We start from the raw sequence: 27,342 nt of genomic DNA, 5'->3' as shown, positions 1-27,342 counted from the left end.
TCAAACATATTATACTATATTCAAACTTGTATACTCGCCAACATGTTTTGTTGACTTATTTTAAATGCATACTGCAGGATGAGGAAGTCAAGATTTGAAGAAGTGAATAGGATGGCCTAGAAACCCACTTTTGAAATAAACTATGTTTAATGTTTGTTATTTCCTTTTATGACAATGTATGAAACTTTGCAATTTTAATAAATGAAATTTAATTATATTGTCACATGTAGTGTTATGATGTTTTGAGCAATTTGTTCGTCTCATCCCGATGTTTCCGCCATCGATTGGGGTGTGACACAACCCAACCCAACCCAACCCAATTCATGTTTTCACTCCCATCCACAACCCAACCAAAACCAATATTTTGTTAAATAAATATGCTTTATAGTTAATTTTTAAATAGAGAAAAGAGAAGAAAACAATTAAATATTACTCCCTCCGTCCCATTAAAAGTGTCCTATTTTGAATTTTCAAAATCTTTTTTTATAAACTTTAACCTTAAATAATTTTGTTTGTGTTAGATAATACTTGATGAAAGTTATATGATTTGAGTGTGTTTTACAAGTGTTTTTATTGGGTTAATTTTCATCAAGTTTTATATAACACAAAAAATATATAATTAAAGTCAAAGTTTATAAATAAAGACTTTGAAAATTCAAAATATGACACTTTTAATGGGACGGAGGGAGTATATATTTTGGTTGTAATCCTTGGTTAAGCACATAACCAGGTTGTTCACCATTATTATATTTTTGATTAAAAAAGTGGCTTTATTTTTTGTCTTATTAGCCACATGGCAACCGGTTGAAGAACTTATTGGCTTTTTGAAAAGTTATAAGTTCCAAATGATGTTTGGCAATAAGGGTGTATGTGAGGGGGAAAAGTCAATAAGTCAATAAGTCACTCGATACTAACTTTTGCAAAAAGCCAATAAGTCAATAAGTAGTTTCAAAAAGTTTAGCCAAACATGCCTGATGCCCTTAATATGTATGATTATGAAAACATCGATGAAACCTAAATAAATTGGCCTCAATTTCAAGTTAAGTGGGTTTGGAAAGGGGTAGATGTAACACCTCGAAAATTCATGTCCAATAAGGTATTGACACGTGTCATAAGCTCTGAACGTGTGAAAGAATACTTTAGAAGGACTAAAGTTGACAAACGGGGAAACTATGTGAATATAAGGGTCCAAAGTGTCAACAATGGATAAATATATTCAAAAATAGCCCTACATAATGTTTATACCTTCAAACGAATAAATCGTGGATCATACGAAGCTAAATATGAAAGAAAGTGAGGAATTACAAACCACAGGGGCTAAAAGTGTCAACATGTGCAAAGTATACCTCTGATTGACCTTTTGGCGGACCTGAAGCTTTGTAACGATGAAATTTACTCACTAGAATATGTGATTAAAATTTCATAAAGTTTCGTTATCGTATGAGAAAGTTATGATCAAATTCGTGTACGGGGGGTTAAAAGCGTCAACATGGAATTCTAGCGCCTTATGGATGATCTCAAAGTTAGTCAAGGACTTAACTAAGTTAGTAAAACTCCTAAAGCCCTTAAAAATCAAGTTAGAAGGCTGGAAATGCAATTTAGGGGCTTAAAACCACGTTACAAAGGACCAGGGACCAAAAGTGCAAAGTTTAAACTTGTTTGGCAGGTTCTGACAGGCCAGGCGGCCCGCGTAAGAGCCCCTTATGGGCTTACGCGGCCCGCATCAGAGTGCCAGTAACAGAAAAACATGCACAGCTGCCAGTCAAACCTGTTAACCGACTTAAGGGCCTGTAAACTGATACCATGGGCTGAACAAATGGGTTTTCATGCACTAGGGACAGTTGTGATGATCAGGGGACATGCATAGACCTTTGTGGCATCATCTAAATCATCTAAGATTGCTATATAAGAGGAAGAAAGTTGTAACCATGCTCACTTGCAATTTCAAAAGTTTACAACTTATTCTCTGGAGCTCTCTGGTCAACAACAAGGCTTCATTAGGCTCCCTAATCATAATTAGGACTCTTGTAAGTGTCCTTAACCTTTCTAAATTCGTTTTAGCTTAGTTAATAAGGTAAAAGTCAAACCGTCGTAATTAAGGTTTGACTTCGAGATTAGTCAATAATTACTCACTAATATCTCGAATTAAAAATACCTATAAGTAGGTAATTATGTGGGTAACAAACCCTTAAAAGAGTATTTCCAGATTCCCACTCTAACTATGTTAATTGTCGAGTCAAAGCTTATCTTAAAAAGTCAACAGAATGCTTATTTTCAAATTAATGCATAATTAGCCATGTAGGATACATGCAACCTGTTTGATCATTAAATTAACTTGGTAATTAATGTAAGAACATGTTCCAACATGTTCAACTCGACAATTTTCAGTTTAGGCTCGGTTCGGAGCCGAAAGTCGCATAGTTTGACTATTGCTTTGACTATTAGTTCTGACCCGTTTAAACCAAGTTTAGGATTGCCTTAGAGCTTCTTTTGGACCTATAAACATGTTAGTATAATCCCCTGTAATTATACAACTTGGTTCATTAGATATCCTATTCACATGCATGTTTCCGTTAATCACTTATATGTTGACCATTATGCCCAAATGACCTTAAAAAGTGATTTTTGAAAATATAAAAGGGTAGACACCTTAGCTACTGAATTATAAACTTGCACCTAAAATTTGAGATCAGTTTGAGGTGTAGATTAAGAGTTATGCTCATTAGCGTAAATTAAAGCTTCTTTAGTAATTAAATGGCGTAAATTGCATATAGCATATTTAAACCCAAATTTTTATACAAAACCTTATACCTACTGTTATAAAATAATATTTTGGGATTTTTGGAGATTTTTATTTATTTTTAGGCTGAGCATAACTTAGTGTTCTAAGATTAATTCGGTTAATGCCGGTTTTGCCCTTTTAAGCCATAAAATAAGTTTTACAAATCCTTTTGACCCCAAACCTTTTTCTACTGATTCAATATGTTAAATAAATTATTTTGAGCCTTCTGGAATATTAAAAATATCAGCTTTTTATATAAAACCCGGAAATAGCTCCAAATCGCCTTTTTAAGCATTTTTAGCACCAAGTATGCACTAGAACCTTGCTAAGCATAAGAGGTTGAAACTTACTGATGTAATCAGTAAATTTTTATATTTTAAATAGTAGGAAAATAATTTAAACTCAGATTTCCAGTTTTGACCTTTTAGGCCTAGGGAAATTACCAAAATGCCCCTTCGGAGCATAGAACGGTTAGAAGTAATAAATTTCACATATATTTAATACCCTACTATTATAACTAGATAAAATGAGTATACTTACTGATTTATTCAGACCTGTAACTCAGAATACTAATTAAACTCTTTTACACCCTTTAAAATGACCAAAATGCCCTTATGAGGCATAGTTTGGGTTTAAAACCATTTGGGGCATAATGGAAGGTATCATTCTGATATCACAACATATTTTAGGTATATTAACTTCAGAAACTTGTATTTTGACTCTTATGGTTACTCGTTACGCACTTTACGCATTCAGATCGGCTTATGTAACTAGTTTACTCATTTTAGCCGAAACGGGTCAAACCATATCATTTCGGTCTCAAAATCCATAATGTGATTATGTTACCCATATTAAACAAGCATGCAAGCTTGTTGGGTCAAAACCACATTCTAAAACGGTCTTCGCCTTATCGTGCGTTTAAAACCGTAATCCTTATATAAAACTAACCGGTCTAAGCTTAAGACCCGTTAAAATTCTAATAGGTTATTAAAACCTTAATTCCAGATATAGGAGCCCAGTAAAAGCTACGTGCACTCGCTGTATTTGATTTATACTTTGCTCAGGTAAATACGTTTAACTTATTTTCTTTATACGGGCTTGGGGTACGGTATATAAAATACCGCTTGGTCGGGAAATTGACCTTAACCGGTCGGTGGTTAAGTGTTGTCAAATTAACCCGTTTAAAAATGTTGTTTTGTTTGTTTAACGCCTTTGGGGGTTTAATGACCATGTCCCGGATATCCTTGGCATCATTCAAAGAATGGCCACGACCTTAGCACACGGGTGTAGGCGTACACCCGTAGTGCATTTCAATAAAGTATAATCGTCGGTCGAGAGAAGTCTCGCGGCGGAATTATATTAAGTGGTGTGTCTATTAATCTTTAACCTGGTACGACCCGGGCAACTGAATGCATAACAGACATGTAATTCTTTTACAAGATTATTAAGCAAATAATTATCCCAAGTTATAAAAAGTTTTATGCTACGGGCATTGAAATCAATTTTTAAAAATTTTCAAAATGAATTAGTTAAATTGTATTTACCAGTGTAAACTGACGTATTTTCCAAAAAGGCTAAGTGCAGGTACTACGCTAATAGCCTGGCCACTCCTTAGCATCCGTAGAAGTCTCGCAAGCTTAGGATGCATGAAGTCTGTTGAAATAAAGTTTCCTCTTTGTTTGGATCCGCCTGTGGATCTATTTCGACTATTTTGTAATACTTGGATATTACAATACTATTAAGTTGAAATAAATCTTTCTTTGCTTCCGCTGTGCATTTATATATTGTATGTTTGACTATGACAATATCAACTACGTCACGGAATCCCCCACCGAGCCCACCGGTGACACGTGGAAAATAGGGGTGTGACAGGTTGGTATCAGAGCTAACGCTGAGTGAATTAAACACTAGCCTTTTGTATTTAATCTCAGTAAAATAAATGCACATTCCTCGAGTTCCGAGTCTAGACAAAGAACATAGGACAAACTCTGTTTTGTTTTATTTTATTTTGTCCTTATTTTATATATATGTTGTTGTATTTTTGATGTTGACAGGTTTAACCATGCCACCAAGAATGAGACGCGGACGGGGAAAGGCACCTTTCACAAGCCACGATCATGAAGCCGGACCCTCACACCGGCGAACACCTTCCATCACGATGAGTACGAGCCCACAAGAGCCGTGGAGGCTCTACGTTGAACCCGGGAGGCGGTCAGTCTCCCTCGGTTCCTCACCTTCATATCAGCATTCTTTTGGGCCCCAATCAGAGAACGAGCCCGACGACCAACCACCTTCTCTCATACCCTTGCAAAGGTCCAACTCTCACCACTCTTTTAATGACCCTACCCCCGCATTCCAAAGCCGGTTCAACCCGGCTAACTACCTTCAAGAACCCGTGGGTTTTAACCCACTTGGACCAGAAGACCATTTTTCTGGTGAGAACGACATGGACGAAGATACTGATCCCGTGGAGCCTGCTACCGGGACCCCAAACCACCCCATCGAGATCTCTGATGGGTCATCTTTCCACGGATCGCCGTACTGCGGTCCTGACAGTTACCAGGCGAGGTTTACCCAGTGGGACTGGTATTTCACGCCCTCTGAACACTCGTCTCCATATCAGCAGCAGCAGCAACAAGATCCTTCCGAGGATCACCGATTTGTGGCAGTCACTCCGCCACCACCACCACCAGTGGAGCAGCAGCCGCCTCCGGAGCCGTCGAGGCGGAGGAGGTCAAACGCACGGATGTCCGTGCGAGGGGGTGTCCGCATCAGCACACCCCAACCATCGAGTGGTAGTCACTACCCACCACTCCAAGAAGAAGTAGAACCACAGATAGGGGGTCCATCGAACCCCGTTCCAGAGATCAACTCTGCGCCTACAACCCATTTGACAACCCAATACCTGCTTACGCCGGCTCAGCGGCGTACAACCCATTTGAGCAGCCGGCTCACACCCAGTTCGACTATGCAAATGTGGATCCATACCAGGAGGCATAGGACTACAATGCCCGTCATCCAGAGGGACCCTATGGTGGTCTTTGGACCACAGGTTATCCAACTCATGGGTACCAGCGTCCGCCACCTCCTCAACCTCTGTACCAGCCGCAGCTAATCCCGCCGGAACGTCAACAGGAGGTTCTCGATAGATTGAACCATGTTGAGCAAGTGGTTCAAGAAGACCGCAGGGAACGTCAAGGCTTCTTCAAAGGTCTGTCGGACTTGCTAAAGGGGAAGTCCAAGAGAAGGGGTCATTGAAGACCTTTATTGTTATTTTATTTAGTTGTAATTAGTCCCTACGTGGACTTTTTATTTCTGTACTCAGCCCCTGCGTGGGCTTGTTTTTCAGTATTCTGCCCCTGCGTGGGCATGTCTTTTAGTTAACCCCTGCGTGGGTTTGTTGTTTATTTTTCGCCCCTGCGCGGGCATGTTATTTTGTAGAAGTCCCATTTAGGGCAAATGTTGTACGGTTTAATCTTTATTGATGGAATGATTGAATTTAAATTTTCATGATTGTTTATTATTAATAAGTATATGCATAAACTTAAAATAAAAAGTAAAATGAAAATAACATTCCTAATAAAGAAGATCTACCATTATTATAAAATGGCAAAATCTAAAAAGGGACAAGACCTAGCCTTGTGTCATTTTAAGACAAGGCGAAGATGGTACCTCCATAATTAGATTCAGATCCATAATTAACGTCTCAATTTAGGATTGAACTGCGTTATGATAAAAGAGAATCTTAGGGGTAAAACCTAGCCACGTGTCGTCGCAGACATGGCCAAGATGGTAGAACCTGTCTAAAAGATTCCAAATTTATGTTAACATCTGTAAGTATGTTAACATACTGGGCAAATTGTGATGCAGTAAAACTCACATAGCCCATCTTTGAAAATTGGGATAATTTAAAATTCCCTGTAAGTAAATAACCATCCCTTGGGGATGAAGTGCCTACGGGTAATAAATTGATGTCCTCTGGGACTAAGAGACAGTAGAAGTCTGTAACTCACTGTCTAGAATAGGGTAATGAACTATGATTCAGACCCGAATACCTTGATTCTGTAAAAATCTTGGTTATAATTGTCCTTGTGACTAAGCTTTTGTGATAATGTTTAATTTTAATATAGGATTATAACAAAGGTCCTGCATAAATAATTAATTAACAAATTAACCAGTAATGGCTATTTAAAACCATGGTTAATAAAAATATAAAATGCTGCGTTAGCTTCTAAATAAAACCTTGCCTATTATTGTCTATATGTAGCAATTGAAACTACATGGCTAGGTCGGACGAGGTGAACAGTCGTCCGGTGGAAAATCACGAGAATGCAAAGATACAGTTAACTGGCGCAGAGCTGAAAGCGCTTGTTGATGATGCGGTTACAAAGGCTTGAGAGCGGCAGTACAGTGAGTACAGTGGGACCCATAGTAGGACCCTGTCTACACCGCATAATAAGTCTAAGACTCGCTCGGAGTCTCACAGCAAGCCACCCTCTATCCAACCCAAGTCTAAGAAGGATGAGACTAAGAAGGATGATGATAGACATTCTTCAAATGAAAACAGTTATCACCCCAAGAAGATTGTGTTTGATGATGCCCCACGTGCCAAAGGTTGCACGTATAAATATTTTGTGTCTTGTAAACCCCGGGATTTTAATGGGGAGAAGGGGGCAGTGGACTGTATGACTTGGCTGGATGAGATGGACACTGTTGTGGACATCAGTGGTTGTGCTGAAAAGGATATTGTAAAGTTTGTATCCCAGTCGTTTAAGGGTGAAGCCTTGGCCTGGTGGAGGTCATTAATACAGGCTACTGGAAAGATTCCGTTATATAACATGTCATGGGATCAATTTGTTGCTCTCATCAAGGAGAACTATTGTCCTCAACACGAGGTGGAAAAGATAGAATCTGATTTTCTGTCATTGGTCATGAAAAACCTGGATTGCCAGGCTTATCTCACGAGTTTTAATACTCTGTCAAGGTTAGTTCCTTACCTGGTGACGCGTGAACCGAAGAGGATAGCCCGTTTTATTGGGGGTCTGGCCCCAGAGATAAAAGCAAGTGTCAAGGCCTCTCGGCCCGCTACATTCAGGTCAGTAGCTGACATATCTCTGTCCTTCACGCTGGACGCAGTTAGACAGAGGTCACTAAGAGCTGCAGATACCGAGAAGAGAAAACGCGAAGATGATGGTTCGCGGCGCTCAGACAAGAAGCGCAAGGGAAATAACGACCACAAGAAAGGGTCGGGATCCAAGAAGGGAGATCAACAGACGAGTGATAAACCCAGGTGCAAGGTTTGTAAGAAGCACCATTTTGGGAAGTGCAGGTATGAGTCCAGATCCCAATCCCAGCCGAAAGCGTGTGGAATTTGCAAGTCCCCAGATCACAAGGCATTAGACTGTAAGAAACTCAAGGATGCCACATGCTTTAATTGTACTGAGAAGGGGCATCTTAGGCCCAACTGCCTGAAACTTGCGAAAAAGGCTGAAGAAGGAAAGAAGACCAACGCCAGGGTCTTCCGCATGGATGCGAAGGAAGCTATTCAGGATGACAATGTAATAACAGGTACTTTTCTAATTAATGATATCTACGCAAGAGTATTATTTGATTCTGGGGCAGACAAATCTTTTGTAGATAATAAGTTCTGTGAATTATTAAAATTACCTGTTAAAACCCTAAGTATGAAATATGAAGTGGAATTAGCAGATGGAACCATAGAAACCGCTTCGACTGTATTAGATGGATGCGTCATATCCATTAGGAACCACTCTTTTCCTTTGTCCTTATTACCTTTTAAGCTAGCTGGCTTTGATGTAGTGATAGGCATGTATTGGTTATCGCAAAACCAAGCCCAGATAATGTGTAACAAGAAGCAAGTAGTAATCAAGACTCCATCTGGTGAGCCACTCACCATTCAGGGAGATACTCAGCATGGATTACCCGAGCAGGTGTCTATGCTCAAAGCATCTAAATGCTTAAAGAAGGGTTGTGTCATTTATATGGCACAAGTGACTGTTGATGAACAGAAACCCAAGATTGAAGATATTCCAGTCATTTCTGAATACCCCGAAGTTTTTCTGGAAGAGCTACCTGGTTTGCCACCAGATAGACAAGTAGAGTTCAGAATCGACATCATCCCCGGAGCTGCACCTGTTGCTAGAGCACCTTATAGATTAGCACCAACAGAAATGAAGGAATTGAGAACGCAACTAGATGATTTGCTAGCTAAAGGTTTTATTAGACCTAGTTCGTCTCCATGGGGAGCACCAATCCTGTTCGTCAAGAAGAAAGATGGTTCGATGCGTTTATGCATCGACTATCGTGAGCTTAATAAGGTTACTATCAAGAATAGGTATCCGTTACCCAGGATCGACGATCTGTTCGACCAGCTACAAGGAGCAAGCTACTTTTCCAAGATAGATCTCAGGTCAGGCTGTCATCAATTGAAGGTCAAGGATGAAGATGTACACAAGACCGCGTTTAGGACTCGTTATGGTCATTACGAGTTCCTAGTGATGCCTTTTGGGCTCACTAACGCACCTGCCGCATTCATGGATCTCATGAATCGCGTATGCAAGCCTTATTTAGATAAATTCGTCATCGTCTTCATCGATGACATTCTCATCTACTCGAAAAGCCAAGCTGACCATGAGAAACATCTTCGATGTATTCTGAAGCTGCTACATAAAGAAAAGCTCTATTCCAAATTTTCTAAATACGAGTTTTGGCTTCGAGAAGTCCAATTTCTTGGGCATGTTGTAAGTGAGCGTGGTATCCAAGTGGATCCCGCTAAGGTTGAAGCTATCATGAATTGGCAAGAGCCGAAGACGCCTACCGAGATTCGCAGTTCCTAGGATTGGCAGGATACTACAGACGTTTTATCGAGAACTTCTCAAGAATTGCAGCACCCCTGACTCTTCTCACTCGCAAGAATAGCAAGTTTAACTGGGGGCCTAAGCAGCAAGAATCTTTCGATATTTTGAAGCAGAAGTTGAGCAATGCTCCTGTACTGACATTGCCTGATGGAATTGATGAGTTTGTAGTGTACTGTGATGCATCACACACCGGGATGGGTTGTGTGTTAATGCAAAAAGGCAAGGTCATTGCCTATGCTTCACGTCAACTGAAGGTGCATGAGAAGAATTACACCACCCATGACTTGGAATTGGGTGCCGTTGTATTTGCACTGAAGCTTTGGAGGCACTATCTGTACGGAACAAAGTGTGTGATATACTCCGATCACAAAAGCCTTCAACACTTGTTCAATCAGAAGGATTTGAACATGAGGCAGCGACGCTGGATGGAAACTCTAAACGACTATGATTGCGAAATAAGATACCATCTAGGCAAGGCTAATGTAGTCGCAGATGCCTTGAGCAGAAAAGAAAGAGTAAAGCCAATAAGGATCAATGCCAAGAGCATTGAAATCAAAAACAGTCTAAATGAAAGGTTGTTAGCTGCACAAAAGGAAGCTGTGCTGGAAGCTAACTATCTTGAGGAAAAGTTAGGAGTAACTGAAGAACAGTTATCCTATGGTAAAGACGGAATTTTAAGGTTAAATGGACGTATATGGGTTCCTGTTTATGAAGGACTTAGGGATGTTATCCTCAAGGAAGCCCATAGTTCCAAATATTCCGTCCACCCTGGAGCCGACAAGATGTACCAGGATGTAAAGGCAAACTATTGGTGGATAGGCTTGAAAAAGTCTATAGCTGCTTATGTAGCTAAATGTCTGACGTGTGCTCAAGTCAAGGCTGAACATCAGAAGCCGTCAGGGTTGCTACAACAACCTGAAATTCCCACTTGGAAATGGGAAATGGTGACGATGGATTTCATCACCAATCTACCAAAGACGAAGAAAGGAAATGATACTATATGGGTCATAGTTGATAGACTGACCAAGTCAGCACATTTCCTGCCCATTAAAGAGACTTACAGTTCTGACATGTTAGCCCAATTATATGTTGATAAAATTGTATCTCTGCACGGAGTACTAGTGGCTATTATCTCGGATAGAGATACAAGATACACGTCACACTTTTGGAAAAGTTTCCAACAGTCTCTGGGCACGCAATTGAATTTTAGTACAGCTTACCATCCTCAGACAGATGGGCAAAGTGAGCGTACTATTCAGACTTTGGAAGACATGCTACGTGCGTGTGTGATTGATCTAGGCGGTAGTTGGGATAGGCATCTACCTTTGGTCGAGTTCCCCTACAACAATAGCTACCATACCAGCATTCAGGCTGCACCTTTTGAGGCACTATATGGTAGGAAGTGCAGAACGCCCATCTGTTGGGCAGAAGTAGGGGATACTCAATTATCAAGTCCTGATATAGTATTTGAGACGACGGACAAGATTGTCCAGATTCGTAATCGCCTAAAAGCTGCCCGGGATAGGCAGAAGAGCTATGCTGATAAGAGGCGAAAACCTCTCAAGTTTGAGATTGGCGATAAAGTTTTGCTTAAAGTATCGCCCTGGAAAGGGGTGATGCGATTTGGTAAGAAAGGTAAGTTAAGCCCAAGGTATATAGGACCATTCGAGATCATTGAATGTATTGGATCAGTGGCTTATAAGTTGAACTTACCTGAAGAGCTCAGTGGTATCCATAATGTGTTCCACGTCTGCAATCTGAAGAAATGTCTAGCTGATGAATCACTAGTCATACCACACGCAGATGTGCATATAGACGAGAGCTTGAAATTTGTGGATAAACCTGTGTCGATTGAGGATCGACAGGTAAAAAGGCTTCAAAGGAAGCTTGTGCCTATCGTCAAGGTGAAATGGGATGCCCGTAGAGGTCCTGAATACACGTGGGAGTTAGAGTCTACAATGAAAGAGAAATACCCTCAATTGTTTCCATAAATCTCGAGGTCGAGATTTCTTTTAAGGGGGTGAGGATGTAACACCTCGAAAATTCATGTCCAATAAGGTATTGACACGTGTCATAAGCTCTAAACGTGTGAAAGAATACTTTAGAAGGACTAAAGTTGACAAACGGGGAAACTATGTGAATATAAGGGTCCAAAGTGTCAACAATGGATAAATATATTCAAAAATAGCCCTACATAATGTTTATACCTTCAAACGAATAAATCGTGGATCATACGAAGCTAAATATGAAAGAAAGTGAGGAATTACAAACCACAGGGGCTAAAAGTGTCAACATGTGCAAAGTATACCTCTGAGTGACCTTTTGGCGGACCTGAAGCTTTGTAACGATGAAATTTATTCACTAGAATATGTGGTTAAAATTTCATAAAGTTTCGTTGTCGTATGAGAAAGTTATGATCAAATTCGTGTACGAGGGGTTAAAAGCGTCAACATGGAATTCTAGGGCCTTATGGATGATCTCAAAGTTAGTCAAGGACTTAACTAAGTTAGTAAAACTCCTAAAGCCCTTAAAAATCAAGTTAGAAGGCTGGAAATGCAATTTAGGGGCGTAAAACCACGTTACAAAGGACCAGGGACCAAAAGTGCAAAGTTTAAACTTGTTTGGCAGGTTCTGACAGGCCAGGCGGCCCGCGTAAGAGCCCCTTATGGGCTTACGCGGCCCGCGTCAGAGTGCCAGTAACAGAAAAACATGCACAGCTGCCAGTCAGACCTGTTAACCGAATTAAGGGCCTGTAAACTGATACCAGGGCTGAACAAATGGGTTTTCATGCACTAGGGACAGTTGTGATGATCAGGGGACATGCATAGACCTTTGTGGCATCATCTAAATCATCTAAGATTGCTATATACGAGGAAGAAAGTTGTAACCATGCTCACTTGCAATTTCAAAAGTTTACAACTTATTCTCTGGAGCTCTCTGGTCAGCAACAAGGCTTCATTAGGCTCCCTAATCATAATTAGGACTCTTGTAAGTGTCCTTAACCTTTCTAAATTCGTTTTAGCTTAGTTAATTAGCTAAAAGTCAAACCGTCGTAATTAAGGTTTGACTTCGAGTTTAGTCAATAATTACTCACTAATATCTCGAATTAAAAATACCTATAAGTAGGTAATTATGTGGGTAACAAACCCCTAAAAGGGTATTTTCAGATTCCCACTCTAACTATGTTAATTGTCGAGTCAAAGCTTATCTTAAAAAGTCAACAGAATGCTTATTTTCAAATTAGTGCATAATTAGCAATGTAGGATACATGCAACCTGTTTGATCATTAAATTAACTTGTTAATAAATGTAAGAACATGTTCCAACATGTTCAACTCGACAATTTTCAGTTTAGGCTCGGTTCGGAGCCGAAAGTCGCATAGTTTGACTATTGCTTTGACTATCAGTTCTGACCCGTTTAAGCCAAGTTTAGGATTGCCTTAGAGCTTCTTTTGGACCTATAAACATGTTAGTATAATCCCCTGTAATTATACAACTTGGTTCATTAGATATCCTATTCACATGCATGTTTCCGTTAATCGCTTATATGTTGACCATTATGCCCAAATGACCTTAAAAAGTGATTTTTGAAAATATAAAAGGGTAGACACCTTAGCTACTGAATTATAAACTTGCACCTAAAATTTGAGATCAGTTTGAGGTGTAGATTAAGAGTTATGCTCATTAGCGTAAATTAAAGCTTCTTTAGTAATTAAATGGCGTAAATTGCATATAGCATAATTAAACCAAAATTTTTATACAAAACCTTATACCTACTATTATAAAATAATATTTTAGGATTTTTGAAGATTTTTATTTATTTTTAGGCTGAACATAACTTAGTGTTCTAAGATTTATTCGGTTAATGCCGGTTTTGCCCTTTTAAGCCATAAAATAAGTTTTACAAATCCTTTTGACCCCAAACCTTTTTCTACTGATTCAATATGTTAAATAAATTATTTTGAGCCTTCTGGAATATTAAAAATATCAGCTTTTGATATAAAACCCGGAAATAGCTCCAAATCGCCTTTTTAAGCATTTTTAGCACCAAGTATGCACTAGAACCTTGCTAAGCATAAGGGGTTGAAACTTACTGATGTAATCAGTAAATTTTTATATTTTAAATAGTAGGAAAATAATTTAAACTCAGATTTCCAGTTTTGACCTTTTAGGCCTAGGGAAATTACCAAAATGCCCCTTCGGAGCATAGAACGGTTAGAAGTAATAAATTTCACATATATTTAATACCCTACTGTTATAACTTGATAAAATGAGTATACTTACTGATTTATTCAGACCTGTAACTCAGAATACTAATTAAACTCTTTTACACCCTTTAAAATGACCAAAATGCCCTTATGAGGCATAGTTTGGGTTTAAAACCATTTGGGGCATAATGGAAGGTATCATTCTGATATCACAACATATTTTAGGCATATTAACTTCAGAAACTTGTATTTTGACTCTTATGGTTGCTCGTTACGCACTTTACGCGTTCGGATTGGCTTGTGTAACTAGTTTACTCATTTTAGCCGAAACGGGTCAAACCATATCATTTCGGTCTCAAAATCCAGAATGTGATTATGTTACCCATATTAAACAAGCATGCAAGCTTGTTGGGTCAAAACCACATTCTAAAACGGTCTTCGCCTTATCGTGCGTTTAAAACCGTAATCCTTATATAAAACTAACCGGTCTAAGCTTAAGACCCGTTAAAATTCTAATAGGTTATTAAAACCTTAATTCCAGATATAGGAGCCCAGTAAAAGCTACGTGCACTCGCTGTATTTGATTTATACTTTGCTCAGGTAAATACTTTTAAATTATTTTCCCTATACGGGCTTGGGGTACGGTATATAAAATACCGCTTGGTCGGGAAATTGACCTTAACCGGTCGGTGGTTAAGTGTTGTCAAATTAACCCGTTTAAAAATGTTGTTTTGTTTGTTTAACGCCTTTGGGGGTTTAATGACCATGTCCCGGATATCCTTGGCATCATTCAAAGAATGGCCACGACCTTAGCACACGGGTGTAGGCGTACACCCGTAGTGCATTTCAATAAAGTATAATCGTCGGTCGAGAGAAGTCTCACGACGGAATTATATTAAGTGGTGTGTCTATTAATCTTTAACCCGGTACGACCCGGGCAACTGAACGCATAACAGACATGTAATTCTTTTACAAGATTATTAAGCAAATAATTATCCCAAGTTATAAAAAGTTTTGTGCCACGGGCATTTAAATCAATTTTTAAACATTTTCAAAATGAGTCAGTTAAATTGTATTTACTAGTGTAAACTGACGTATTTTCCAAAAAGGCTAAGTGCAGGTACTACGCGTAATAGGCTGGCCACTCCTTAGCATCCGTAGAAGTCTCGCAAGCTTAGGATGCATAAAGTCTGTTGAAATAAAGTTTCCTCTTTGTTTGGATCCGCCTGTGGATCTATTTCGACTATTTTGTGATACTTGGATATTACAATACTATTAAGTTGAAATAAATCTTTCTTTGCTTCCGCTGTGCATTTATATATTGTATGTTTGACTATGACGATATTAACTACGTCACGGAATCCCCCACCGGGCCCACCGGTGACACGTGGAAAATAGGGGTGTGACAGTAGAGGTTAGGTCCAATTGACAATCATTGGAGTTAAGGTAATACTCTCTTTGAGATCAATAGTTCGAGCCCCGCTAAAGGCAGATTTGTTATAACTTAAGTCGTTCAAATAAAAATAGGCTTTAGAAGGGGACGAGAATGCTTCTTATTTCCATGGTATTATAAATAGTAGAACTGCAGGTCTCGTCTCAGTCTCAATGGTCGCATATATGGTAAACAGGCCTGGGGTTTTGGAATTAAAAAGGGTTAAGCGGGAGGTGTTCAACTTCTTCGCTAACAAGTTTCGGGAGCCGGTTATGGTTAGACCTCCTTTACTTGCCATCACATTAAAAAAATTAGCTAATAATGATTCTAAGCTTCTCTGTGCTCCTTGGCTGAAATTAAAGTTGCAGCCTGATAGCTTACTTGCATCACATTTCTACGTGTTACATGCTAGTTATGCTAAACCGCTTTTCGCTACTATTATTCTATTAAACTTGTATGTTCACCTTTACACTATGTGTATTGACAGGTGTTTAGGATGCTCTTATTTGCTGGATGTCATGGAATCAAGCTTAGGTGGTCTAGAAACCCACGAATAATTTATGAGTTGTCGGAACAATATTTGTCTTTGAGAACAATTATCTGTAATAACTATTTTTACTTTATCTGTTAGTAGTTAGTAGTATGGGATATTAACGTTAAGGATTTGGTAATATATTAGTTGTTATGGATTCTTTTGGACAATCTGATTCGCTCAGTGCCTCACCCCGATGTTTCCGCCATCGGTTGGGGTGAGACATATATATATATATATATATATATATAGGGTTAGGATTTAGAGAGAACGGTGAAAAGTGTGAGAACGGTGAGAACGATTTTGGTGGTGACATGTGGCATTGATGCTAAATTACACTAAGGGGTAATATTGTCAAAAAAAAACTCACTCACCTGAACTGGGTGTTCAAACAAAACGCTATAAAAACACCCAACTCAGAAAAACGTCATGAAAATACTCAGTTAAAAACGCCATAAAACACCCAGTTCAGAAAAACGCCATAAAAAAACTCAGTTGAAAACGCCATAAAAGAACTTAGTTGAAAACGCCATAAAACACTCAGTTCAGAAAAACGCAATGAAAATACCTAGTTAAAACAACATAAAAACACCTAGTTCAGAAAAACGCCATGAAAATACCTAGTCTAAAACGCCATAAAACACCCGGTTCAGAAAAACGCCATAAAACCCAGTTAATTTTTTTCGAAAAGTATATCAATAGTATACTCGTTGGAAAGATAAAAAAACGCTGAGTTTTATGGTGTAATTTTTTTCAAAAAATAATCACTTATAAAAAAGTTGTTGTCGTTTAAATATGATGGGGAAAATGGCATGTGATTAGCATGTGCACTTTTGTTTGGATCTTCCTATTTTACCCCTTCTGGTAGTTCCAATGCCCCTATTATTTACAAAAATGCCACCGCATCAATCTCTGCCACAAACCACTAAGATCTTATGGCTGAGAATCGTTCTCACTGTTTTCACACTTTGAGGCGTTCTCTCCTGATCATGTTCCCTATATATATATATATAGTTATTATTATTGTTGTTATTATTATTATTATTGTTATTATTATCATCATTAAGGCTACTCGGTGCGGGGACGGCCCTGGCCCGTCTAGCCCCGGCGCCCGTCCCCAACACCATTTCCATGGGGTCATCGTCGTCCTCTTCGTCTTGGCCAAGACGTTGAAGCCGGGTCGGCACGTTAGCTGTTCCACCCCACACACCATCACAGCCGCACCACCCTACCTTGCCGCACACCTCGTTCCACCCCGCACACCATGACAGACTTGGGATCTGTTTGCTCTCTCTCGCCGGAGATGAGGATGAGGAGTTTTGTATATGTATTTGTTTCTTCGCCGGAGATGAAGATGAGGATGAGGAGTTTTGCGGCTGTAAGTGATGAAGATGAGGAGTTTTGTATATGTATCTGTTTCTTCGCCGGAGATGAAGATGAGGATGAGGAGTTTTGTGGCTGTAAGTGATGAAGATGAGGAGTTTTGTGCTTTAATGGCGGTTAGATGATGGTGAAATTAAGAGTTAATTACACAGATGGACCCTATGGTTTATAGCTAGTTTCACCTTTGGATACTAACTTTTTTTTAACTGGTTTAGGTTTTATGGTTTCAATTTTGTAACACCTTTGGGTACTAACACCAAAATTATCAATATAATGACTAAAATACCCTTCCATTTTTTTAATTTTATCAATGTAACACCTTTGGGTATTAACACTTAATTTTATTTAAGTTTAAATCAATTTTACAAAAAAAATTCAATTAAATTATTATTGTCTATAACAATTTAAAAAAAAAATTAATGCCACTTCAATTACCGTGTAACAATTTTTGTCTAATTTTTGTTTAATATAATGCCTAAAAATTTATTTTATTACCGTGTAACAAAGATGAAACTGGCCGCATCCAATGATCCTTTTGTGTTTGAAATGCTTAAGATACAAATCTTGTATTTATTGATTAATATGACCAAAAAAAGAATCCACTTTATTATTTTTCTTGAAAAAGTTCTTTGAACCTAATTTTCATGTATTAAGTCCCTATAAATGTTTTTAAAAAAAAACTCAAAATGTTTATCAACCCAATTTGTTATGTTAAATCCTTGAAACTTACACTTGTGTAAAAAATAGTTAAAAGTAATAAATTGTTACACGGTAATTGAAGTGGCATTCAACTTTTATAAACTTAAATAAAATTAGACAAAATTATTACACGGTAATTGAAGTGGCATTCAATTTTTTTAAAATTCTTATAGACAAAAATAATTTTAATTTAAAATTCTTTGTAAAATTGATTTAAACTTAAATAAAATTAAGTGTTAGTACCCAAAGATGTTACATTGATAAAATTAAAAAAAATGGAAGGGTATTTTAGTCATTATATTGATAATTTTGGTGTTAGTACCCAAAGGTGTTACAAAATTGAAATCATAAAACCTAAACCTGTTATAAAAAAGTTAGTACCCAAAGGTGAAACTAGCTATAAACCATAGGGTCCATCTGTGTAATTAACTCTGAAATTAATTAATAATAATAAAACATGTTGAATTTAAAAAAAATATAAATAAATAAATGTAGAGGCCCATCCTCCATGTCTCTTTGGTCCATCCTTGGAGAGGTATCTTCCTAGGATGTTAACGTGGCGATGATGTGGAAAGGCATCCTCCAAGGACTTGCCTCCTCCACACCGAGTAGCATAATAGTATAATTAAATACAAGATACAAAAAGATATCTGCTCTTAATAATTAATTATAGCTTATGACTTAATAACTAATCAGATATTGTTAATCTCTAAACATGTACACATAATCTGATATACTCTCAGATCATATACACACACGCTATAACTGAAGATATAAGTGTTATTATAAGTACCTTTGATCGGTTCAAGAAATGGTAAGATATGCTTCAAGCATCACCGTATGTATATATCCATCCCAAATTCACTTCATTTACAGTATTCCTCCTCTTTGCAGGCTTTCTTGATGGTAATCTTGTTCAGTCTTTTTTACATTACATTTGGCCCAAAAATTGCTAGTGCAACCACTTTTGATGTAACATTATATAATGCAATCGGAGACGGGATTACTGATGACACTGCGGTATGTATATCATGTCTACATTTTTGAATCAATACAGCAATTTCTTTTTTCTAACTATATTCGCTATATACAGGCTTTCGTTCAGGCATGGGGGGATTTATGTGCCGATATTTCAGAAAATCCGACATTGATCATACCATCAGACAAGACGTTTTTAATACACTGTGTGGCATTCGCGGGGCCATGCAAATCTTCTAGTTCTAGCATTCTTATTAAGGTACATTCACACTCAACTCAATGATCATTTGTGAATTGTGATTATGTATTTTCCAATTATGTTTTATTAAAAGTGAGTGAAGTCATTTTAGTTTGTTATGAATTTATTACAATTTAATCATGTTTTTGGTGGGTAGCTTTTGGGAGACATTACTGCACCAAAGAGTCTAGTTGGGTGGGAAAGCTGTGATACACAAGGCCATTTGATGTATTTTCGATCGGTTCAAGGACTCACCATTGCCGGACCAGGCCAAATAGATGGTCAGGGTTCTATCTGGTGGGGAGATGGAGATGTTAAGCTGGTATTCAAACTTAACCATCATTAATTCTTTTTTCTTTACATGAATCAATCAATATATTGGTTAATGGTTACTAATTAATATACTTGTTTTGTTTTCTTTTGTTTATTTCTGCAGCCCATTGGTCCAAAGTTCGACCGCCCATCAGTATGATCATCTTTAAAATTAATCATATGAAAATTAAATAAATCTCACATTTAAATTTTTTTTTTTTACCTTTTAGATGTTACTATTTAAAAACTGTGACGGGCTAAGACTAAGAGGTTCAAGATTTGTAAACAGTCCAAAGACTCATATCAGCATCAGTGGTTGTAAAGGCGCAGATATCCAAAGTCCTCATATTTCAGCACCTGATTACAGCCCTAATACTAATGGAATCGACATCAGTTGGTCGTCACACATTAATATCCACGACTCCTCCATTGGGAGCGGTATGTGACATTGACATACAGAAAACCTCAGTTTCTTGTATGCTAAATTGTTGTAATGTACCTGTTCTTCCTAAAATAACTAAAAACAGGCGGCGATTGTGTGGCTATAAGTGGAGGCGCATACGACATCAATGTAACAAGTATCTTTTGTGGACCTGGTCATGGCATAAGGTAACATCTCATCATAAGGCTCAGAAAATCTTTGGGATAGTGATAAATTCAGAAAGTTATTAATAAATTTTGTCTACATTATGATTATGTACTATAAAAGAGAAATTCTAATATAACCTGTTGTCCCACAATAAATTGATTTGCATAATTTTTTTTTTTTTTTTGGACGGAAAATTTCTTTTAATCCTATCGTCTGTCTGTGAGACTTGAACCCAATACTTCCTCCCCCTCCCAAGGTGTTTAAAAGCTTTCTCTTTGCGAATGGACCACCACCCTATCGGTTAGATTTGCTTAACTGACTTATTTTGGCAGCATAGGTGGCCTTGGGAAGCATAGTTCTTATACGGCGGTTGAGAAAGTACTAGTGCGACAAAGTTACTTCACTTCAACGCAAAACGGAGCACGAATCAAGACTGTACCGGTAAAAATAAAATTACATCAATATAATTACTATGATTAAATTGTTCAACATACTAGTTTTATCTTTTTACTGGTTTCTTGCAATGCAGTACGGAAAGGGGTACGCTAGGTCGATTGTATTTGAGCACATTCTCCTATCAAATGTTAAAAATCCAATTATTATTGATCAACATTACTGCACTAATATGAGCAACGCTGATTGCCATGCACCGGTAAGCCTTGTTACTCAATAACTGATCAACATTATAATACTTTAGCATAAAAATATCCAGGACTAATAATATTTCTCTCTTCCTGCCTGATTTGGATTAGCCAAATGCATCATCGGTACAAGTGAGCGATGTAACGTATAGAGATATACATGGGTCATCAGCATCAAAGCAAGCAATTATCTTCAATTGTGTTGGAGAGTTTAACTGTACTGGAATCGTAACGGATGATGTTGAGGTCACTGGAGAAGGCGTGTTTGCTTCCTGCCAAAATGTTCATGGAGATTTTACCCAAACCACACCTCATATTACCTGTGCTTAGGTTGTCCAACCAAATCTTCAAATGTATTGCAGTTTGTGTTCATTCAAGCACACTTTAGTTATCAGAACAATAACATTAACTAAATGAAATCAATCATGGATAGTTATGCTTTCAGACGTTATTATCATTTCCAAAAAATAAATTTGTATTATGAATAATTATTATATCATCGGACTATTTTCACATTTTAATCACTCGAAACAAATATATATTAATGAATCACTTCAATTTTCATTTACAAACTATTAAATTCAAAATTTATATTTTATCAATTACATTGTTTAATCATATTTTTATGAATTACGAACTGAAATTTTTTTATAGCCATTTATAATCCAATTGAAAAAAAAAACATTTACTTATATATAATCTAGTTACATGTTTACATATTCAAATATCTAATCTTTGTTATGATCTGTTTAATCCCATAGTTTTTTTTTCATATCATTATAGCCGAAAGTATTCAAGTAATTATTTTCTTTTATTTTTCTTTCGATTTATATCATGGTTTATTTTAACTCTTTGCATATATTTATAGATGTTTTGTAGATGTGATAACTTCAGCTCATTCTCTTAATTATTTAAGGGTCGATTTAGGTTATGTTTTATCTCTAGTGGGTAAAACGGTTAGAAATTAAATAAATTTAGTCAAAAATGAGAAGGTAGATTTGTTGAAAGTCACCCTACATTTAAATCTAATGCAAATGAACATATCAAAATTGTTATAGTATATTCAAAATAATATAAATTTTTACACAAAATAATATAAATTTTTACTCATATTTGACAGTGAGTTGTACCTAATATATAACTATATAAGTAAGTTATTGCACTATGTGTCACAATTTTACGAGCCTAAAATTCTTGTAATCGTATGAAAATTTTTCTATTTATTTTTCAGTAAGGCCAAGCTATAACTAATTAAATAATATTGAAAAAAAAATTGTTTAATTTTTCTCAACTAGATATTGTTTTGTTTATTAATATTACGTTATGAATTATTTATTTATTTAATATTTCTTTTCTTAACTATTATTTTACTTTTTTACGCTTATTAATAATCATATAATAATTCATTGATCTAACTCTGAGTAATACACGGTTTTCTAACCTATACGGAAATTAAAGATATATTTGGTTGATTTCAGAATTTATAACTTGTTAAAAATGTAAATCCATACCAAAACATTATATGATCCATATTTTGTTTTAAAATATATTCATACATTATGTGAACGGTAATAAGACTATCCACTATCATAACCCAACCAAACCAACCCAATTTCTCATTAAAAAACTATTTTTTTCATCTTTCACATACAAACCCAACCAAACCCAATTCATTTCTTCACTTCCATTCACAACCCAACCAAAACCAATATTTTATTAAATAAATATGCTTTATAATTAATTTTTAAATAGAGAAAAGAGAAGAAAACAATTAAATATTATATATTTTGGTTGTAATCCTTGGTTGAGCACATAACCAATAACCAGGTTGTTCACCATTATTATATTTTTTATTAAAAAATGACTTTGTTTTTTTGTTATTAGTCACATGGCAACCGGTTGAAAAAATCACCATAGTGGATAGTCTAAGGCAATAATTAGGGCATGTTTGGCTAAGCTTTTTGAAACAACTTATTGGATTTTTGAAAAATCATAAGTTCCAAATGATGTTTGGCAATAAGGGTGTACGTGAGGGGAAAAAGCCAATAAGTCACTCCATACTGACTTTTTCAAAAAGTCAATAAGTTGTTTCAAAAAGCTTAGCCAAACATGCCTGATGCCCTTAATATGTATGATTATGAAAACATCGATGAAACTTAAATAAATTTGGCCTCAATTTCAAGTTAAGTGGGTTTGGAAAGGGGTAGAGGTTAGGTCCAATTGACAATCATTGGAGTTAAAGGTAATACTCTCTTTGAAATCAATAGTTCGAGCCCCGCTAAAGGCAGATTTATTATAACTTAAGCCGTTCAAATAAAAGTAGGCTTTAGAAGGGGACGAGAATGCTTCTTATTTCTATGGTATTATAACTAGTAGACCTGCAGGTCTCGTCTTAATGGTCTCATATATGGTAAACATGGGGTTTTGGAATTAAAAAGGGTTAAGCGGGAGGTGTTCAACTTCTTCGCTAACAAGTTTCGGGAGCCGGTTATGGTTAGACCTCCTTTTACTTGCCATGGCATTAAAAAAATTAGCTAAAAATGATTCTAAGCTTCTCTGTGCTCCGTTTTCCTTCGCTGAAATTAAAGTTGCAGCCTGATAATGTGACGGTAAAAAGGCAACTGGCTCTGACGGGTTTAATTTTCGCTTTAGCTTTATTCGATCCTTTTAGGACTTGCTAGAGTAGAGCTTTGTTGACATTATGAACTATTTTCATTCTAATGGGTCCATTAGTTGGGGTTATGCTTCTAGTTTTATAGCCCTAGTTCGAACAACATAAAACACCTGTCGATGTCCTTTGGTGCATATCACGACTTTATTTTTTAGATTTTCTCTTTCATTTGCTACAGCGAGTGGCAGTACCGTGACGCAGTACACCAATTTCAACCGAACGTCAATTGTCGGAAACTGTAGTAGTATTTGTTTTCATGGTTTTTTGGTCAATGTAAAACACGTCATGGGCGGAACTAGTGTTATAAGAGGGGTAGCACAAGCTACGGCTCAACCCCATATTCGTAGTGTATTTTTTTCAGTTTTATACAATGGATACCCCTAATTAAATACGAGGATACCCCTGGCAAAAAATAGGATACTTGATATTATTAAAATCCTAATTTTTTTTTATAAGCCCAAACCTTTTACAACCCAAAATTAGTAGAATAATCAAACCTAAATGATAAAGTAAGTCCAAGTTAACAATAATATCATTGAAAGAAAGCCAATTGGTAAATGATAAAACTTAATACAAGACAAAAACAATAAGTTAAACCTTTTATAAGGTAAAAGACGACGATGTAATGTAACGATTTCAAGCCATGAAAAAAAAACGAAGAGAACAAATTTATTAGGTATTTTTATTTTTTTATTATCGTGTTTCTTTTTATCATATGATTGCACGATAAAAAAAAAATGTTTTTTTTATACCCCTGATTTAATGGGTTAGATCTGCCACTGAAACATGTATCTATATCAGTTTGGGTATATCACGACTTTATTTATTAAGTGTTGTCTTTCGGTCCCTACAGTAATTGTCGGTACCGTAACTAACTGAACTAATACCATCCGAGTTCCTCTCACGTATCATGCGGAATCTCATTAGTAATATGTGAGAAGACAGTTTTTAAGAAGACATCAGATTTTAAAATAGCACATGTATTTGTAATATAGATTTTAGTACAATGGCTGTCAATATACAATGGTGGTGGGCTTGAAAAGAAGCCAGGCTGAGAAGGTGTCACTGGGCTGGAACCAGATCACCGCTGGACAAGGCCAGAAAATGGCTGGGTTCGGACCCCTGACAGGAAGCTTCGCGTCGGCAAGTACTAAGACAGTTTTTCTTATTGTATTGCAACTATTTTATAAGGCATTCTTAATTATTTACAAGATAATTTCATTATAAACTAGGTTAGAACCATGTGTATTACACGGGTTGAATAAATATAATTTTATATATTAAATAATAAAAAGTTATATCTTTATGAACCCGTATATTGTACGGGTTAAATAAATATAATTTGATATATCAAATAATAATAAAAGTTATATCTTTAAAAACCATGTATATTACACAGATTAAATAAATGTAATTTTGTATACTAAATACTAAAAACGTCGTATCTTTAAAAAACACGTGTATAATCGGGTTGAATAAATCTACGAAATAATAAAAAATTACATTCTTAAAAACCCCGTATATTACACGTGTTGAATAGATATTAAAAAGAGTTATATCTTTAAAAACCATGTGTATTACACAGATTAAATAAATGTAATTTATATATTAAATACTAAAAACGTCGTATCTTTAAAAATCTTGTATAGTCGGGTTGAAAAATCTACCAAATAATAAAAAAAATATATCCTTTAAAAACCACGTGTATTACACGTGTTGAATAAATCTAATTTTACATAGCAAATGATAAAAAAGTTACGTATATCTTTAAAAACTTCGTGTATTACACGGGTCATATAAATGTAACTTTGTATAGTAAATAATAAAAAAAAATATTTTTAAAAATCCCCACGCGGTGGCATTTTCGTAATTATTTACTCGTAGATTAATTATCAAAATTACTCTACAAATGATCTTGTAGGGTAATTTTGATCTTGTAGAGTAATTTTGTAAAATGTTCTTGTAAAGAGTAATTTTTATCTTGTAGCGTAATTATCAAAATTACTCAACAAGTGTATCAAAATTACTCTGCATCAAAATTACTATACAAGTGTATCAAAATTACTCTGCAAGTTTATCAAACAACATACAATTTAAAATTACTTTACAAAATCATATGTAGAGTAATTATGATACTCTACAAAATTACCTTACAATATCAAAATTACCATACAAGATCATTTGTAAAGTAATTATGATACTCTACAAAATTACTCTACAAGATCAAAATTACGCTACAAGAATATTTTACAAAATTACTCTAGAAGATCAAAATTACTCTACAAGTAATTTTGATAATTACTCTACGAGTAAATAATTACGAAAATGTGACAGCATTTTTTTGGCTTTTTCATGTCTTTCGTACGTTTTGTACGATAAAACACTTTGTACGTAAATTTAATTCTATAAATCCCTATGTTTATTATTATTCTTTGTTAATTAAAATTTTAAATACTCATATTATTACACCTTTATCTCTATTAAAGAAAGGGGAATTGGCCTGTAATAATTTCAACTAGAGGTCATTGGCCATTGACAGTCTCACCTTTAAATATTCCCCCCACCAGTCTCACATTTCACCTATTTTTCCTACACCGATCACTCGTTAAAAAAAACTTAACAGAGTTATGTTTTTTTTTCCAAATTACAAACAGTTTTTTAGGACTTTTGATCAGAACGACGATACGAGTCCATTGATGTAAAACTTACCTTGAAATAGTGCTCCAAATGACTTGATTTTTGTTAATTGGAAATTTAAACACCTGAATTGAAGCGTCGTTTTCATCGTTTGGAGCAGGGATGGTGTGCGGTGAAGGTGTTACCGCCCAGCAACACCGCAATCATCCCCATTTTGTATGCGGCAAACTCAAATACCCTGGGACTACTCACCGCTTGTGTGATGTTGATTTTTTCGACCTCTTGACCTCTCAAATGGCTATGATTGGATGGGGAGTAAAGATGGGAGCACCGTTTACATTTAAGTGAAAAATAAGGAGTGAAGAAGAGAGTTGACGTGGCATAGTATTAAATGAGGGTGAAGAAGTGATTACTTACTCCTCATGAAGAAAACACTTGTTACACTCTTATTATATTTGAGTAGTTTAGTGTTATATAAGAGTAAACTGTCATTTTGGTCCCTAAGGTTTGCTCACTTTTGCTACTTTAGTCCAAACTCAAACTTTTTGCATCTGGGTCCCTTGCGGTTTCAGTTTTATTGCCATTTTGATCCAAAAATGAAATCAGGTCATATTTGTCTTATAAAATCCTGTTATTTTCTCCTTTCCTCAGGGGCAAAAAGGTAAAACAAAATTTATAAATAAATACCAGATTTTATAAGACAATATGACCTGATTTGCCCCTGAGGAAAAGGACAAAATTGCAGGTTTTATAAGACAAATATGACCTGATTTCATTTTTGGACTAAAATGGCAATAAAACTGAAACCACAGGGACCCAGATGCAAAAGGTTTAAGTTTTGGACTAAAGTGGTAAAAGTGACCAAACCTCAGGGACCAAAATGGCAGTTTACTCGTTATATAAATACAAGAGTAAATTACAAGTTTTGTCCTTTATGTTTACACCAAATTGCAGGCGCTGTCCTCTGTCTTTAAAATTGATAAGTTTTGTACTTAATGTTTTAAAATCTTGCACGTTATGTCCTTTAGGCATAACCCAATTAGATTTTTTTGTTAAATCTGATCATGTGACTTGCACATGAGGGCATACTTGTCTGTTCATCTTTTCAGGGACTAGTTTGTAAATGTTTAATGTCTAGAGATTATTATGTAATATAATGAAAAAAAGATATATAATTTAAAAAATATAAAAAATTGAAGCTCACACACTCTCTCTTCTCTCTCTAAAAATATAAAACTAAGTGTTAGGAGTAAAGCAGAGCATAAAATAAAACAAGATGTGAACAGAATCCAACAACTCTCCACCATCACTCAGAAAACAACTATTATTCTTGAATATCATAAGCTACAGACGCATTATTGTT

At 36.2% G+C, this 27,342-nt stretch overlaps 1 protein-coding gene across 1 annotated transcript; it reads left to right on the top strand.

The window, feature by feature from the left end:
- Positions 1-17,095: 17,095 nt before the first annotated feature.
- On the top strand, positions 17,096-21,001 carry LOC110901265 (probable polygalacturonase At3g15720). Its single transcript, XM_022148103.1, has 12 exons — positions 17,096-17,291; positions 18,610-18,614; positions 18,657-18,727; positions 18,834-18,933; positions 19,007-19,150; positions 19,287-19,451; positions 19,566-19,595; positions 19,672-19,879; positions 19,969-20,050; positions 20,363-20,471; positions 20,560-20,682; positions 20,783-21,001. Exons 1-12 carry the CDS (start codon positions 17,096-17,098, stop codon positions 20,999-21,001), a joined length of 1,452 nt encoding a protein of 483 aa, XP_022003795.1.
- Positions 21,002-27,342: the final 6,341 nt, after the last annotated feature.

Source organism: Helianthus annuus, chromosome 13, assembly GCF_002127325.2.
Source record: "Helianthus annuus cultivar XRQ/B chromosome 13, HanXRQr2.0-SUNRISE, whole genome shotgun sequence".
NCBI lineage: Eukaryota > Viridiplantae > Streptophyta > Magnoliopsida > Asterales > Asteraceae > Helianthus > Helianthus annuus.
Note: the sequence above shows the minus strand (reverse complement) of the source record. Positions and strands in the feature narration are given on the sequence as shown.

What these genes read in the sequence shown, in the direction of transcription:
- LOC110901265 (XM_022148103.1), top strand. Translation starts at nt 17,096, where the DNA reads ATGACAGACTTGGGATCTGTTTGCTCTCTCTCGCCGGAGATGAGGATG. An exon ending in GTTCTAGCATTCTTATTAAG is followed by an intron (nt 19,151 to 19,286) that starts GTACATTCACAC and finishes TTTGGTGGGTAG; the next exon opens with CTTTTGGGAGACATTACTGC. An exon ending in CGACTCCTCCATTGGGAGCG is followed by an intron (nt 19,880 to 19,968) that starts GTATGTGACATT and finishes AACTAAAAACAG; the next exon opens with GCGGCGATTGTGTGGCTATA.